At 45.8% G+C, this 16,790-nt stretch overlaps 1 protein-coding gene across 3 annotated transcripts in view; it reads left to right on the plus strand.

Annotated features, from left to right (window-relative positions):
• The window catches only part of LOC118793174 (paired box protein Pax-5-like), a 54,238-nt gene that overhangs the window by 20,420 nt on the left and 17,028 nt on the right, over positions 1-16,790 (plus strand). For 2 of the 3 annotated variants that reach the window (XM_036551221.1, XM_036551223.1), the window contains 2 exons: positions 6,588-6,763; positions 14,689-14,818. In XM_036551221.1, the coding sequence (XP_036407114.1) occupies positions 6,588-6,763; positions 14,689-14,818 (306 nt within the window). The remainder of the gene's footprint in view (positions 1-6,587; positions 6,764-14,688; positions 14,819-16,790) is intronic. The other variant, XM_036551222.1, reaches the window with a different exon arrangement.

Genomic DNA, 16,790 nt, shown 5'->3' on the forward strand with positions numbered 1-16,790 from the left:
GCCTGGACTTTGATCTCCCAGGGAGCAGGGGCCACTGCAGGCTGCGCATTTGGGGGCGGTCGGGCGGGTCGGGGGTGGGAGGGACACAGGGTCAGAATAGGGCCGGCATTGGGAGTCTGACTCACTGCAGCCCAGCCTGCTCAGTATGGTAATCTATGTCAAGTGCAAAGGGGATTCACGCCAGAGTTCCTCCTCCCCACCCCACCCCCCCCTCTTTCTTTGGGCCTTCCTTAACCCCCCTCAGAGCAGACAGGAGCTCGCCCAGGCCCTGTTTGTTTTCCTCAAAGGCTTTGGCTTCCCGCGGGGGGACAAAGGCTCTGAGAGAAAGAGGGAAACAGAAAAGGAGAACCCAGAGGATCCCTCGCTTTTTTGTTTTGGATTTAGAAAATGAGAAAAGGGGCGAGACGCCACCCCCCCCCCATCCCCCCCGTGTCCCCTGCCCCAAGGTCCCGCTGAGGAATCTGCACGAGTCCCTAACCCGGATGTGAAAAATAACCAATAATGACCTCTGTGGCGACCGTTTCCTCATCTGCCCACAGATGATGAGAAACAAGCTTTTGTCCGCTGAAAAAGGATTTGCGCTGATAGCTACACCTGACGTTTCAACCTCTTTCTGGCAGCCTTGGTGATGCCTTGGGGCAGCAGGGTAGCATAGTGGTTAAGGAGCAGGCCTCATAACTAGATTCCCTGCTGGGGCACTGCTGATGTACCCGTGGGTACGGCCTACCCAGAATTTCCTCAGCTGTGTAAGTGGATAACATGTAAAAACTAACATACGTAAGTTGCTCTGGATAAGACTGCCTGCTAAATAACAATGATAATGTAATGTAATATAAAATAATGTCTGAGGTCCCGTAGAGAGTGTGAGAAGGGTAAATCATAGAGTAGGTGTAGGCCCAGGGGCACAGTGCCATACACCTGTAGGCTACTGAGGCAGGTCCGGACCATATATCACGCTTTTTCCTGTTCAGTGAACTCTACCTTCACTTTATTGTTGAAGAGTGGCTCCTTTGCATTCTGGGAAATGCTGTTAAACCTCAAAACCCCATGGTAATAATGTTTGTCATATCTAAACTAATACAACAATACCCAGATAAATTATAAATACATCTTGCCATACAGAACAAAAAAATATAATACAGCAAAATGATGTCCACCAAATATACACTGAAACATGTCCTAATGAGGAACGTTATATCAGTATGTTATTAAGGCTTTATAAATGTGTAATGGATTTTTAATAAGTGTTAAATATTCTGTTATGATTATGTTTATCACAGTGTCATCAAGGAGCAGTTAACATATTCAGAAATGGCAAATGAATAGGTTACTGCATTTTACAACACTGACTCTTTTTGAGAAACGTAGCATTAAATATGCTAATATTAAAACTAATTATGGTTATTGTCATGCGTTTTGCTCATTATTTTGTCCTTATTGGCTAGTTTAAATGGTTTAACGGTCAAAATGAAAATAATAAATGAAATTAGAGTATATTCATAGGGCTGCATTTATGATGCTGAAATTTTTATAAAGATGTATTGTGTCCATGGTGTTTTGGGGTTGAAAATCATTTTTGGAATGGGATCATGGTGGGAGGAGGCTGGGCTAGGCTGTTCTAGAACGTATCAGTAAAATAGATTTTCATTTATTTGTGAGGGTTATTACTCACTTATAGTCTATACGTCTGCTCAGAGCCTCACTCCTTGACAGCTGATGGCCCCTCAGTTAACCTCCTGTATGAGCCTGGTTACTGCTGTTAGGCTCAGCCAGTGTGGATCCAGTCTCCTCATATAATGAGATAGTGTGTGTTTGTGTTTGTGTGCGTGTGTGTGTGTGTGTGTATCAGTGTGTGCTGTATGTATGTGTGTGTGTGTGTGCTCACCCATGTGTATGTCTGTGTATGAGGGTGTACTGTATGTGCATTTGTGTGTGTGTGTGAGTGAATGTGTGCATTCGTGTGTGTATCAGTGTGTGTCTCAGTGTGTGTATATTAGTCTGTATATGGCTGATGTGACTTACATATGTGGACTGCATCTCAGTTGACTGTGACTGCACAGACAACCTCACTCATTACCTGTAGACATACCTGTGACTCACTCAGTGCTGTGGGACTATGGAGGCAGACCTGTACAGTGATCAGTGTCGTATAGCTGTTGGAGACTCAGGATTATACAGCATTGTTCTTTTGATTGCTTTTCTTGTGATATATTTAGAGTCTTTTGTGTGTATAGAGTGTGTGTCTGAGGCTTAGGCCTGATTTCTCAGGCCCAATTGATACTCAGACACTCAGACTAGGAGGAGAGAGGGGATCCATGTGTCAGAGCTTTACCAAGATGGTCTCCCGTACGTTTCCCTTACTCTCACTTGCTCTGTCTTTCTGTCTCTCTGTGTATCACTTCAATTTTTAAATTTCAAATTCAGACTGTCTCTGTTTCTTTTCTCACTCTCTATTTTAATTTTGTTCCTCTCTCAGTTCCCTAATGCAATTGTATACGTGTATACATAGATGATGGTAATGGAATACACCAAACAATACTGAACCCTCACCAGCTCTATACCGCAGCGTATGCCTCTTGTATTAATCTGATAGGTTTAGACACTGGTGTTTGAGAGATTGTTCTTGATGAAGAGGTGATCGAGCCAGGAAGGAAGAAATTCGGCCTTCTCTCGCCCTCTGCCAGGCTGTGGTGATTACACAGCCCATTTCCTTTGGCTAGCTGTGTCAGTGACAAGGCTGTGGTCCCCAAGTCTGTACTTCATTAATGTGGGCCTTTGTCTGGGATCTTTGACCCTGACCAGACATTCTGCCAGGGAGTGGTCTCTATTCATACCCCAGTACATTCTTCGTTCATTGTTTCATTGGGGTTTTTTCAAAGTTCACTCCACATAGTTTTGTTGTTCAGATGGGTCTTTATTTTTACTATTTTAAACATTTTTGAATAATAGTAAAGACATCAAAACTATGAAACAACACAAATGGAATTATGCAGTGACAAAAAAAAGTGTTATAAGCATCGCAAACACAAATATATTTTAGATTCTTCAAAATAATTTTCCAAATTATCCAAAACATATTTTAAAAATGATCTTTTTTTGGGAAAGATATTCATACGTAGGCATCAACATCATGATTTGTATTTGTCTAAGAAAAAAAATTCAAGCATTTAACCATAAGTATTTAGATCAAAATTTCTTTGAAAGCACGTTTCCCATTATCTTCTCTTCTATCTAATCAGGTGTGTCCAAACTTTTGACTGGTACTGTATATGTATTTGTCTCTTGTATTATCTACAAACATTGGTGTTTCAGGATCACTTGTCCCAGGGGTCTTTCTCTCAGTAGAGATTCTTGGTCTAAAGTATTTTGTCTTAGCAGAAATGTAGGTCGGTCTAGTTTAAATGAAGGAAAAGCAGCCTAATTCAGCCATGCACTTTACTAGATGTGTTTCTGTGAACACATTGTATGCTTTAATAGCAATTACATGTGAAAATTTTCACTTTAGTTTGTATGCCATGAGTTGTTTATACAGAACAACACTGTACAACCTGGCTTTTTTTCAGGAAGACAGTGCTGTAACCGTGGTCAGCGCCCGGGTCTGACAGTACTGCACTAGATGTGACAGGTTTTGCTGTAACCTCTGCTCTGTAGTGACAGCAGAAGCAGATCGTCTGCACAGAGCGATATTTTGGTATCGCTGCCGTGTAGAGTGAGCCAAGGTGCAGCAGAATGTTCCGGCGCTGTTGCCAGCGTGTTGACACCAGTGTTGAACAATGTCAGACAGCAGCCATTTCTCTCTCAATGCCTTTGAGTGAATTCCAGGACATCTGCCTCCCTTTGCTTTTATTCTCCCCATCTCTCTCTCTCTCTCTCTTTACCCCTCCTTGGCTCTGTCTCTCAAATTCAAATTCAATTTCAAGAACTCTCTATTAACATGACAATGGCATTTGACATGACACTGCTTGAAATTGACAGGAATGCAATACATCTGACAGTAGATGCTGGTATTAGTGTTACCAATATTTTAAGTTCATAACTGAACAATATTTTTTAAAAGAAGACTATATTATGAATACACACGTACACAAATAAATGTCTCACTCTCTCCCACCTTTCCTAATTCTGTTTGCTGTTTGCTGTGTGCTGGAAGTCGATGTGGATATGAGCGTCTGCTAAATGAATGTTATGTAATGTAAATGTAATGTTTTCTGTACTTGGTTTCAAGCCAATTGGTGGGTAGTGATGATATTTAAATGTCTCTTAAATGTCCCACTGATATGACATCAGCAGCTCAGTATTACCATGGAGGATCAGCAGTCAGACACGCCATGACCCTCAGAGCCAGGGGACGCAGGGTCACAGTCAAGGGTCGCAGGTCAGGGGTCGCAGGTCACTCCCCACGAAGGGGCGGTTACTGTACAGATGAGCAGCATCAAAAGCTGATTATGTGCAGAATACAGAAATAAGTTCCTACAACATCACGTGTGTATGGCCCTTAATCACTCTGGGTGCTATGCTCCAGTGCTCCATATGCATGAATGGGGGGAGGCTTCCAGCTGCTAGCGGTGAGAGAGGCTGGCTCTTAGGGGAGGGACGTGTGCTGATTAATCAGCAGGTTCAGTCAGAGGTGTTCTTCCCTCTGGGCCCTGGTATAATTGCTGCGTTATCTACTGTATTACACCATGAGGGGAGCTCAGCGCCGGCGCTCCACACGGCTAACACACCGTCATTCTGTAGCACTCTCAGGACACCCCAATACAAGGAGTCTCTCTGTAACTGTAGATATCTACAGCTGTGTAATAGTTTGGTAAGTTAGGTCACATGACTATATATCTATATCTATTTGTCTCTCTCATACATATCCATATCTACATCTATATTTATGATTATATCTACTGTATGTCTATGCCTATATCTATATACATATATAATATATTCAACTATTACAAATGGAAAAGATTTTGTCATAGATAGGGCAAATATTACATATAAACAATAAGATGGTTCTGTTTTGAAAAAGGCATCGTGCGGAGACAATAGACACAAACTTTGCAAAGTCATGCATGCATACACGTACAGGTAAAGGTTTGCAATGACGCACACGTTTTAGCAGATGAAGGGGGAAAGACACCCCTGTGACACCCAGTAACGCTCAGACACACGTGCGCGTGCGCGGCCTGTGCGCGGTACTACCCGGGGCCCGCCGGCGCCGGGAGCACATTGAAGCGGGGGGTCAGGGCTTTCTGAGATGAAGAAAGCAATAAGCCGGCTGAAATGGTGCCATCAGAGCGACATGATTGATCAATTGAATTCTATCAGCCGGAGTGGACATTGGGATTAACTGGGCCGTGATGGGTTCAACCAGTTAAACCATGCTGTTCATATCGGCTTCATTTCGCCATCCTGGGGCCTCTGAAATTGGTCAATCAATAGAGGTGGGAGATCATATATACTCACCCCGCGAGGGTGTGAGTATGTTTATATAATGCGTGTGTCTGTGTGTGTGTGTAATTAGAAGGACTACGTTCTCCCTCACCAGAGGCTGTATAGCTGGGGATGCAATCTGGCCCGCCCTCTCTCCCCCTCTCCCTTTCTCTCTCCTGTAATGGACACTGAGGCCCAAAGCCCAGCTAAACTGTATCTGTGTCTTAGCCCCCAAATGAAAAGTATTTTTGGATCCCCTCTGATTTCTCTTTCATTTGGTCTCCCCGTCTCTCATCTTGGGGGGGGGTTGATGCCGTCTGGCGGCTGGAGCTCATGGGACTGGAATGACCTCTCAGGAGCATTTTGCGGCCCCCCGAATTGGCTCAACGTGAGGGATGAATTTTTGGCTCTGTCCTCCCTCTCTTTCTCTCAGGGTTTTTTTTTTTTTTTCAAAACCATTCTTTTTATTTACCCGCTCCTGGTGCTCTGGAGCTCTCATGATTGCATGGCCCAAAAAACCGATAATGCAATAATAACTTTTGAGGTTGAAGAAAGAAGTAAACACTTTTAGAAAGATGTTAAGGTGTCTAGAGGGTGAGGGAGTCCATTTTTGGTCATGGTCTGCTACCAGAGCTTTACGGCAAGGAAAACATTGGTTGGACTGCGGTGTCTTCTTCACAGTTCTTCACAGTTCTCTCGTGCCTCATATAACGATACAGGTGTGAAATATCTGGCATTATGACTGCTTGTATGAGTGTGCGTTTCTGTGTGTATGTTAAGCAGATGGGTATGTGCCATAGCTTAGCGTGAAAATTCTTGCTGATAGTTTCTGTAAAATAATTTCCCTTGTCCTCCATTTCTACCTGTGCCCCACAGTAGAAGTGTCTGCCATCAGGCTCCCTCTCTCATACTCATGCGTAGTCACTCTCTCTCATACCATATCCCTCGTCTCTCTGTCTTTTTCCTTCCATAGATCCGTACTCTCTCTCTGTCTCTCTCTCATTCCTACCATAGCCATAGCCCTGCACCCTCTCTCTCTCTCTTTCTCTCTCTTCTTGCTGTCATTGCCTTGTACTCGCTCTCATTTCTACCGTAGCGCTGCTCTCTCTCTCTCTCTCTCTCTCTCTCTCTCTCACATTCTCTCTCTCCTTCTCCTGTTGCAGCCTTGCAGGAGTCTCCGCTGGCCAACGGTCACTCTCACCCGGGGCGGGACTTCCTGAGGAAGCAGATGAGGGGGGACCTCTTCACGCCGCAGCAGTTAGAGGTACTGGACCGAATGTTTGAGAGACAGCCCCTCCCTGACCTCTATCCCACCCCCGAGCCCAGCGAGCCCCAGCAGGTAAGGGGATGCTCGCTCACCTGCTGGCTCTGCTCCCCGCCCCGCTCCGCCTGCTCCTGAGGCCCCGCTCGAACCTGCAGCACCAAGCACGCCCCCCTTCGCTGGCCTAACCCCCCGCTCCCCCTACACCGCCCTGCCCCCGCACGCCCGCATGCACACACAAGCATGGGTGATGTGATATGAATGACTGATTTGGTCTTGACCTTAGTTACCGTGTGCTTGTATGCATTGTGTTATGTACAGCATTCTACAACATGCCATGAGAGTTAGAAAGAAAGAACTGTCATCAAGATGCATCTGTGACCTTTCAGCAAAGTTTTACAAATATGCAATTTTTCAGTTGGAGTGTCTACAAATACAGATGGAATCTTCAAAAACACAGCTGAGATGTCTAAAAACAGAAGATTTTCAATTTCATTTATGATTCCACAAAAGGCATCTTTGTGTTATCTGGACTTAGACTTTTATTGGTCAGTATTTGAATCTCAGGGAGTGACCAGTTGAAAGGCTTTGGTTCTTTTTTGCATACATTTAAGCATCGATTTCAGCAAACTGAACAAAAATGGTGTTTTAGCTGGAGCTTTCTGTCTGTAACAGGGTATAACAGTCTGTTATAGGTTAGTACCTCTATCACAGTGGTACCCAACTCAGCTCTTGGAGGGCTCGTGTGTAACAAAAATGGCTTAATCAGCTAATTATCTTTATGCACCAGCGCAGTTTCATTCATAAATTAGACCACATTACAATTGTACACATTCAGGCTAAGGATGCCATCTTCCATCATTCATGACTATCAGAAAAGTCAAAATGGGCTGCATTATTTAACATCTTTCAAGCATCTCAAAAGTGCTTCATAGTGAAGGGGGTGTTGGCCCACCTCAACCACCAACGGGTAGCAACCTTAGTGATGTATGGCGGCCATTTTGTACCAGAATGCCAACCTATATCAGCTGAGGTGGACGGGGAGCGATTTATTTGGCTAGCTGAGCTGGGGGATGATGAGATGGTTGAACTTAAAGAGTCAAATTCGGAATTTCGCCAGCACATCAGGGAGCCCCCTAGTTTTTCGTGATGAGTACCATGGGGATTGTGACAACAAATGGCAACCACACTTAAGAATTAGCTTTTTTGCTTGGTCCTCTGGGATGAGTAAAGGCCCATTGGAAGGTCCCTCATCCAAATATAGACTAAGCCCAGGCCTGCTTCAGCTGTTAGGCAGGAGAAAGTCAAAACGTGCTATGGCTGATGGAAAGTAAAGAACTGAGCTCATTGAACGATAGAGAACAGACACTGACACAAAATCCAGACACAGACTAGACCTCTGGCCTGTTGAACCGGAGCCTGTCAGAGGCTACCTAACTGCAGATATCATTCCGACTCGTATTTCCTAATCCCGAGTTTATCTTTCTGTAGAGAAGAAGCTGTGATCTTGGCTCAATACTCATTCTTGACCATAATAATATATGTTTAAAAGTGTGTTCCCGAATTTCATACTGTGTCTATTAAAGAACCGCTCCCTTGTCGTTTAAGTATCTGTGCGGAGTGCAGACGCTGTGTTTGACTGGGGCAGGGGGTGTGTCGGCACGCTGTCGGGGTCTTGCAGAGTCCCAGAGACAACTCAGTGTAAAGCCGTCATTCCCAGACTATATCCCCATGAGCACAGTAAAGCCAAGCAGGTCAGGGTCAGGCAGCCCTGCATTAACCCCAGCAGTACAGGAGCTGACTTTATTAATCACAGCGATTACACTAAGAACCGCGCACACACACACACACACACACACACACACACACACACATACACGCGCGCGTGCGCACGCATGCACACTCCAACACACATCTAACACACACATGCATATGCGCACACACACACACACACACACACACACACCTCACACATACACGTACACATGCACATGTACATACACACACACACACATCTGACATACACACACGCACATGCATACACATAAACACACAGCAAGACACACACATGTACAGACACACACGTGCAAAAACGCACTTGCATAACACACCCACATACACACACATACACAGGCACACTAACACACAAACGCTGCCAGGCTGAAGTATGCCCCCCCCCCACCTCCCATCTTACACTGGAGGATTATTGAATCGCTGGCCTCGACTGACAGCCACTCGGCTCCGCTGACAGGCTCACCTGAACCCCCCCCCCCCCAGGGCCCCCGGGCCTGTCGAGCCGGGCCTCTCGGACGCTCGCTGCTCGCCTGGGGATTGACAGTGAACTTGACCTGCCACGCGGCTGCCGTTGTTGTTGTAGCGATCCCTCTGCATCGTAGATCTTAAAGGAACACTGCTGCCGTGCCTCAGAAGCCTGAATACGCAACATTATTACTAAGATTACGGTCTTATTATGAATACGGGTCTTATTTTCACCGTCCTACAGCGGAAGGACGTGCTTCTTTGCAGCAGACAGCAGTCCACAGACCCTCCAGTCTTACAGCAGGATCTTTCCACAGACATATTGTGCTGTTTCTGCACATTTATTGGGTCTTCACATCTCCACATGCCACTACATATTGTGACAGAGTCCAAACAGAATATCAGAAATCAAAACTGGACATCCAGATACAAACAAAACAAAACCCATGAAACTGCTGTACAACAGCGTCAAACCAGACCGGGCTCACCTCCTCTCTGCCTTCCCGATTTTCTCTCTCTCTCTCTCTCTCTCTCTCTCTCCGTCTCTCCCCTCCTCTCTCTCTCCACGCGCTCAGTGAGCTGCCAGGGATCTGCTCCCAGCTTCCCTCAGCGTGGGTAAAGACTATTAAGCAACACCAGGCTATTAATTTGTCTTTTCTGACTTCACAGGAGAGCCCATAAAACAGTGCACAGTTGTCAAGCAGAGTTCATTTTAATTTCCCTTTCAATCGCAGTAAATTATGCAGGTGATAAATCAGGCCGGTAGCCCGGTCTCCTGGCTGTGATAGAGGCTCTAATTCGTGGCTAATTATCCCGGGCGCTCCTGCCAGATCAATAGCACAACAAGGCTCGGAGAGGGACAGGGGGCTGACAGCTGGGGTGGGAGGGACGGGCACCCCCCCCCCATCCCCCCCCCCGCCCTACTCCCCCTCTCCTACCGCCGTTCCTTCCCTCCCTGCCCCTTCTTTCCCCACTCCACTCCCCTCCCTCCCCACAGGTCAAAGGTTAAACTGAGGAGAAAGGTCGACCTTGAGAGGGGGTCCGCCTTTTGACTCTGGGATGGGGGAGTGGGGGGGTACCAGCAGAGGAGGACAAGAGACGCTCGACAGGGGCCGGCCTCGCAGCCTGTCTGGGCCCGCAATGCCCCCGGCCGTCTACCCTCCTCACGCCCCCCGTCGAGCCCGCACGAGCACCCTGTCGTCTCTTGGCCACTACAACATAAACATTGAAAACTCCTCGTGCTTTTGAGCTGGCGGAAGAGTTCCTCTTCTCTCTGGTGAAGAGGCTCCTATAGGCTTTGCGTAGCTGGGTGCTTGGGGAAGATCACAGAACCATTCCTGCCGGTCACAGCAAGCTGTATCACCGTCAGAACCCAGAGGTCACGTCCCCTTAGCCTTACCTGTTCCTTCTAACAGGGCTTGATCACTGTCTTGTCTAAATGCTTGTGGACTGGTGTTGCCCCAGAAAGATATTCTTAGTGTTGGCCAGGTCATAGATTACTGCTGTATTGGTGTACTGCTTCCTGTGAACTGTGCTGGCTGTGTATTCGTTGTTGAAACTTTCAAGTTAAAATTCACTTGCCTTATATTTGAACAGCAACATGAGAATCTGTTCAGGTGTACTTCCAGAATATTATCACAAGGAAAAGGTACTCAGGATCCTTCCATTCATATTTTACACCTTCAATTAAGTCAATTAAAATTAGTTTGTTATGCTGCATTTTTTGTCACAAACCTCTTGTCAGAGTGTGTTTTCCAGAGGGATTACAAAAAGCAGAAAATCCAGCATTTCGGGGAAAAAAACACCAGTGATGTTTTGTGCCTCTTTAGTTAGGACTGTTTTCATTTTAAACAATCAATGTGTCACGGATGTTTTTTTGGCATAAGGTACGGTGTAAGTTCAGTACAGAACGGGGGTAGGCTGCCCTAGTCCTGCAGTGCTGGAGATGTTTCTGGCTTTGGTTCCATTCGAGATTTTTAATTTTCATCACTCATCACTTATTGAGATAATTCAATGCAGGTGATTCAGTCTGAATGGGAAAACCTTGAGCACATGCTCACCTGCATTAATTTGGCGGGAGAATTAATCCAATTATGTGAATAAGAGCTTTGATGGAACAAAGACCTGAACCATCTCTGGCACTTCGCGTCTAATGTATAATATAGTAAGGGAAAATGAACCTAATAGTTTGTGCACTTAGCTCGCACTCAGAAGTTGTTCTCAATAGATCAAATCGTCCAAATTTTCTGTTATTCCGAGCTCATTTTTGCGCAGACCTGTTTCATTCACGGACAACGAGTTATGTTTAAACTCCCGATAAACCGTAGCTGGACTGTTGCAATCAGAGAGGGGGTTCGTGAGTGGACGCGCAGCACGTTTCCATCAGGACCGAGTACGACAGCATACGCTGCGTCGCCGGGGTCCCGGGTCTGACACCGCGTAGTGTGACCCTGTTCCCCGGGTGTCTTCAGCCTGCTGGAGCGGCACCGCGCTGTCAGAGCCAGAGCGCCTGTGCTATCTGCGCCGCGGATAAATTCTTTCCGCCAGCCGGGCGTTTTCGTCGGCTCCGTGCGGCAGCAGGGTGATTTATTTGTATTTTCACCGTCCCCTTCGCGTTGGGCTCGTAAGAGACGACGCTGATAGGGGAGGTGGGGAGGAAATGCCATTATGCAAATAGAAGTCAGGGTCCTACGCGGGCTGAAATAATTGTTGTGCTGCGCGATTAAACCTAGTGCTTTTTATTGATGTGGGACCACAGAGCGCCACCGGAGTGTTTCCGTGCGGCGCGGTCACTCTAAGAGCCGCTCCCCGCAGCCTCCGCCACCCTTAAGTAGGGGAAATTGATCTGGGGAAACCCTGGAATGGGCGTAAACACGAAAGACAGACAGAGAAATACTCCTGATAAATGAGCTAAATTAATGAGCACAAAAGCGTGACACGGAGTCTGCGCGAGTGGGAATGGAGAGCTTCGCTCCGTGCTGGAAAACTCATCTTTCTCACTCTCGTTACACTTTTTATTTCACTGGTTTTCAGTTACATTTATACCACTTTTCGATCCCAAAGGAACCATTTGCTTTAGGAGTGTTGACCCCAGGCTCTTCAACAGCTTGTTCAGTGTTTTTTTTTTTTTTTTTTTGCAAATATTCAGGTACAAGTGTACAATTTTTTTTTTTGCAATGTTTAGATGAACAACGGGGGATTTGCACCGGCGTTTGCACAAACAGCAAGAGATGTACTTTAAATTCAATTCGCAATGCATTAGGATTACATTGCACGTTATGTCACACAAATGCGCACCTTCTCTCACAAACACAAGAGCGCACATACGCGCGCGCCCACTCATGCGTGAACGCACACACACACTTGCACTCAGAGCGTTTATGCGTCTGTGTCTCCGAATCGCACTCTCTCCCACCGCCTTCTCTTTCGAGCTGCCTCATGTGCTCTCTCTCTCTCTCTGGACCTGTCTCTCTCCTGGTCTCTCTCTCTCTCTCTCCCTCTCTCTCTCTACACTTCCTATGCCACAGCTGTGTTTTCACATTTTGATCAGGGTTGATGGCTTATGAATTCCAAAATTGACAAAATTTACAGGAAAAAATGAGAATAATCCATCTTCCTTAGCGGGCTGTCATGGGCCTGGCGAAACTTCATAATCTTCAATTACCCACGCTATTCTCCCACATTTACATGTGGACATTAGGGGCCCACAGGAAAATGAGGAACAAAGAGAGAGGAAAAGGCAGCTATTTATTCAGATAGGCAGAAGGAGGGAATGGGAGAGAGAGAGAGGCAGAGAAAGAGAGTGAGAGAGAGAGAGAGAGAGAGGTAGTTTACATTTTAAGCTGTGTGGCAGCTGGAGTCCCAGTTCTGCGGACTGGCTCTGTTTAAGGGGTCAGGTCAATGTGCTGTGAGAGGCCTCGCTTTGCAACAGTCACCTTAAACAAATGACACAAATGGCATCCACTGCGGTGATGTTCTGACCGCCACAGACACACACACACACACACACACACACACACACACACACACACAGTTTCCTCCTTTTATAGCTTATGTTGCCTGAGCTGATCTCAGAGTTTTTGCGGGAGCATCTGACATGAAGTTGTGCCTTTCTTTTTGACAATCTACAGAAGCACTGTAGCAAAAAGAGGTTTTATTTATCTCTTGTTGCACATTACACTGGCATAGACAGGAGGCTGGGGAAGGTATACATCACATTTCACGCTGACATGTATGCATTCTTGGAATGAAGCCACCCATAGAAAATCCGTGTTAGTTTGTAATTCACTAAAAGCTTCAGTAAACGCTCTCATCAGCTTCGAACACTGCAGGTTTTAGTCTTTAAAAAATAACACCTTTCATTGTCTTTGAAAGGTCCCTTGGTTAAAAAAAAACATTCACTGTATCAAAAAAGCTCGGCTAGTATATTTATTGCTGTGCCACACCCAACATGCCACGTTCAAATGGAGCTCTGCAGTGTTTAAGGGAATTTGCTGTTCCTTGGTACACCTACCCCAAATGCAGGGGTCGGTGCGATTACTAGGTTACCAGCGCTTTACTCGAAAAAGAACGGTCAAGCGATCATCATTTCACAATCATCAAACGACGCCACCGCCGATTACCCGGGCGATCTCGCAGTCTGCCGGTCGAAAGCCCTAATCTAAAGCGAGCCGCCCCTGTCACCCCCGGCGGCTATCCCCTCTTGACACTCCGAGGACAGCTAATGGGGAAACATGAGTCCCGGCAGCCGTCCGGCCCGAGGTCATGTGGGGGTGAGGCCGATCCGTCACCTGGGCTCTGATTGATCCGCCCGCCGATGTAGAGAGTGTTCTGGAACGCAGGGCAGCAGGGGGATTCTGGGATTGTTTTTGGAACCTCATCGAATTGCTTGGCTGTTAAGACAAAGCACCAGGTCGCTCCCCTTATGAAAAGTGATACAGGCCAAGACAAGGCCAAAAAATTAGGAAAACAAGTGTTAATATAGAAAATATTAGAGAATTCGGCATGTGTTATAAAATATATCAATTTTTCTATTTTTCATGTATCTAACTGTCTCTGTTGGCTACATAGTACTTTATGAGATATCCTACAATGTGTGTATAAATATACATTTGATGGGCCAATAACTGACACATTTCCAATATCTGCTGTATGTTTTCACAGAGACGCCTTCCTTTTTTGATTTTGTATTCCAATGATTCATATTATATTTCCTTGACAGATGCTGTTATCCAGAGCAACTTACATAGATTATATTTTTACATGTTATATATTTAGTTGGAGCTGGATATTTACTTTGCCAGTTTGGGTTAAGTACCTTGCCCAAAGCTACAGCAATGGCCCACTTGACAGTCGAACCACCAACCTTTGTATTGCAAGCCCTGCTCCTTACCACTAAATTATTAACATGAATCATACTATCTCTGTCAATAGTTGGAGCTTGGAGATAGAGATTTACATAAAAGATGTGTTATGATTTAGTGTAAAACAGGAATAGTCTTACATGTACGACTGACCCCTGTGAAAAATGGAATTGTACCACATCCTGTCAGATCAGCAGTGTTTGTGTCCAGCGGTTCAATTAACCTGGAGAATTTACCCAGCTTCCCCTTTGCCCAATGAAATCAGGGCAAGTTGTGTTTCGTGGGGGCAGAGGAGTGCTGGAGACAGGTGTGGAATAAAGTACCTGTCCCTGCCTCATGCCCCTCTCTCTCTCTCTCTCTCTCTCTCTCCTCCCCCCGCAGACGACAGACTACTCCGCTATGGCGTCTCTGGCGGGCGGGCTGGAGGAGATGAAGAGCAGCCTTGCCAACGCCGGGGGGGCGGAGCTCGGCGCCAGCGTCCCGGGCCCCCAGTCCTACCAGCTGGTGTCGGGTAAGCGGCGCACTTTCACTCTGCAGCTCTCTGATTGGCCCGGCATTGTGTGGTACATCTGCCACAGCTGCCCAAGGCTGACTCCTCACGCAACAAAACTCCATGTTTATTCCAGCTTCGAACCTCTGGCCCAACGGCAATAATGTTTAAGATTCTAAAACTCTGAATCGATGTCTATACCATATAGATTAGACCACAGTGCTGCATACAGCTAAATAGCCCTCTTTACTTCTCGCATCTGAGTTTATCTTAGTGTGGTTCAAGCCCATATTCAGTCCTACCACAATGCTCTCGTTGCTTACAGAATCAGAATCGCAATCGGACTTTATTGGCCAAATACGCTTTTACACATACAAGGAATTTGACTCTGGTTCCAGTGTTTCTCATAGTGCTTTCATTCACCGTCAAGGTTACAACAAATACCAAGCAACAGCGGTGATACAAGAAACAATAACAATAGTGCAGGACACATGCATAGAAAGAATGAGGTATATAAGAATAAATAAGAACATCTTTAAATTTGTGCAGATCTTCAGGTATATAGAGCAGACGTGAGGAGGAGGGGGGCTCCCACAATCCAGGACCTAACTGTAACATGATGAAAAAGAAATGTCAACTTCATCACCAAAAAATGTCCCTTCTACAGTTTAATCAAATGTCGATTATTTGTCAATTGTCGATTAACTAATCAATCAATTGTGTGTGGGATGAGAAAGAGGTGTGTGTGCCGTATTTACCTTGGAGTACAGAGATGCTACTGAGAGAATTTTTTTAGCCAAAGTTGTCTTAGCCAAGGTGGCGGATTGGTGGAGCCGTACCGCCACACTGTTCTCTTCTGTCTTCTATGCTTTGTGCATCTTGCTTTGTGATGTCACAGAAAGCACGGATTCCCTCGTTTCCACAGAGAGTTCCTAGCATCGGCAGCATATGGTTGCTAATGGGAATACAGCCTCTGAGTGCTGGCTGGCTGCCATGGTCTCAGCTTCCTGTCAGGGCAGGACATGGGAGAAAATGTGACATCCCTCTTTCAAACAAGACGCTGTGGCTGTGTTGGGTAAAAGGGTGGCACAGCCAATATGTCAATTAGTAACTTACGTATGTGCTAAAGAATCTTATAATTGTAGCATTGCATGTAGAATAGGGAACCAGTCAAGAGCACTCATGAGCAAAATGATGTAAATCATATCTTTTACGTCAACTTCAATTAATGATATGCCTTACAAAACAAAACAGCGGAACTGTATATCTCTGACCCTTGAGGACTACATGCCATGCATATTGTGCTGTATGACTTTTAAGATTTAAGATTTACAAGACTCATTATGTTTTACGCACCGTATATTGCTGTGTGTTACTACCTACACGTTTCACTATTCTTAGGTACTGTTAAGAACGTCTTAGGAAATTCTTTCCTACTCTATTTTTTCCACCCAGTGCCAGCCAGCAGCAGATGGGCTCCCCCTCTGACCCGGGTTCTGCTCAAGGTTTCTTCCTATTAGTCAGGGAGTTTTTCCTTGCCACTGTCGCCTTTGGCTTGCTCTGAGGGGGTATCAGGCCTGGAATACCGATGTAAAGCTGCTTTGTGACAACTCATGTTGTAAAAAGCGCTGTGTAAATAAACTGAATTGAAACTGAATTGAAATCCAAAATGAAATTAAGTCACAAATGGCCTGAAGTGATAACTTCAAGAAGGCAAGAAGAAGGCTGTTTTTAGGATTTCTCTGACTCCTCTCCCCCTCATTCGCAGTGGTCAGGTATCATGTCCTCTCTGGTAGTCATTTCATTCACGCCAGCCTTTCTCCTCGGGTCAGGCGCTGCTCGCTGAGCCAGAACTGGGACAGAGTCTGTCCCCTTGACAGTGCAACGATACTTAGAAATAGTGTGGTTTCTTTTTTGGAACGCTCTAGCAATCGAGTGTGCTGTGATTTTGGCTTTATTGACCTAATGTTTCAGATCTTTGTTCAAACATGCG

Source organism: Megalops cyprinoides, chromosome 18 (assembly GCF_013368585.1).
Source record: "Megalops cyprinoides isolate fMegCyp1 chromosome 18, fMegCyp1.pri, whole genome shotgun sequence".
Taxonomy (NCBI): Eukaryota; Metazoa; Chordata; class Actinopteri; order Elopiformes; family Megalopidae; genus Megalops; species Megalops cyprinoides.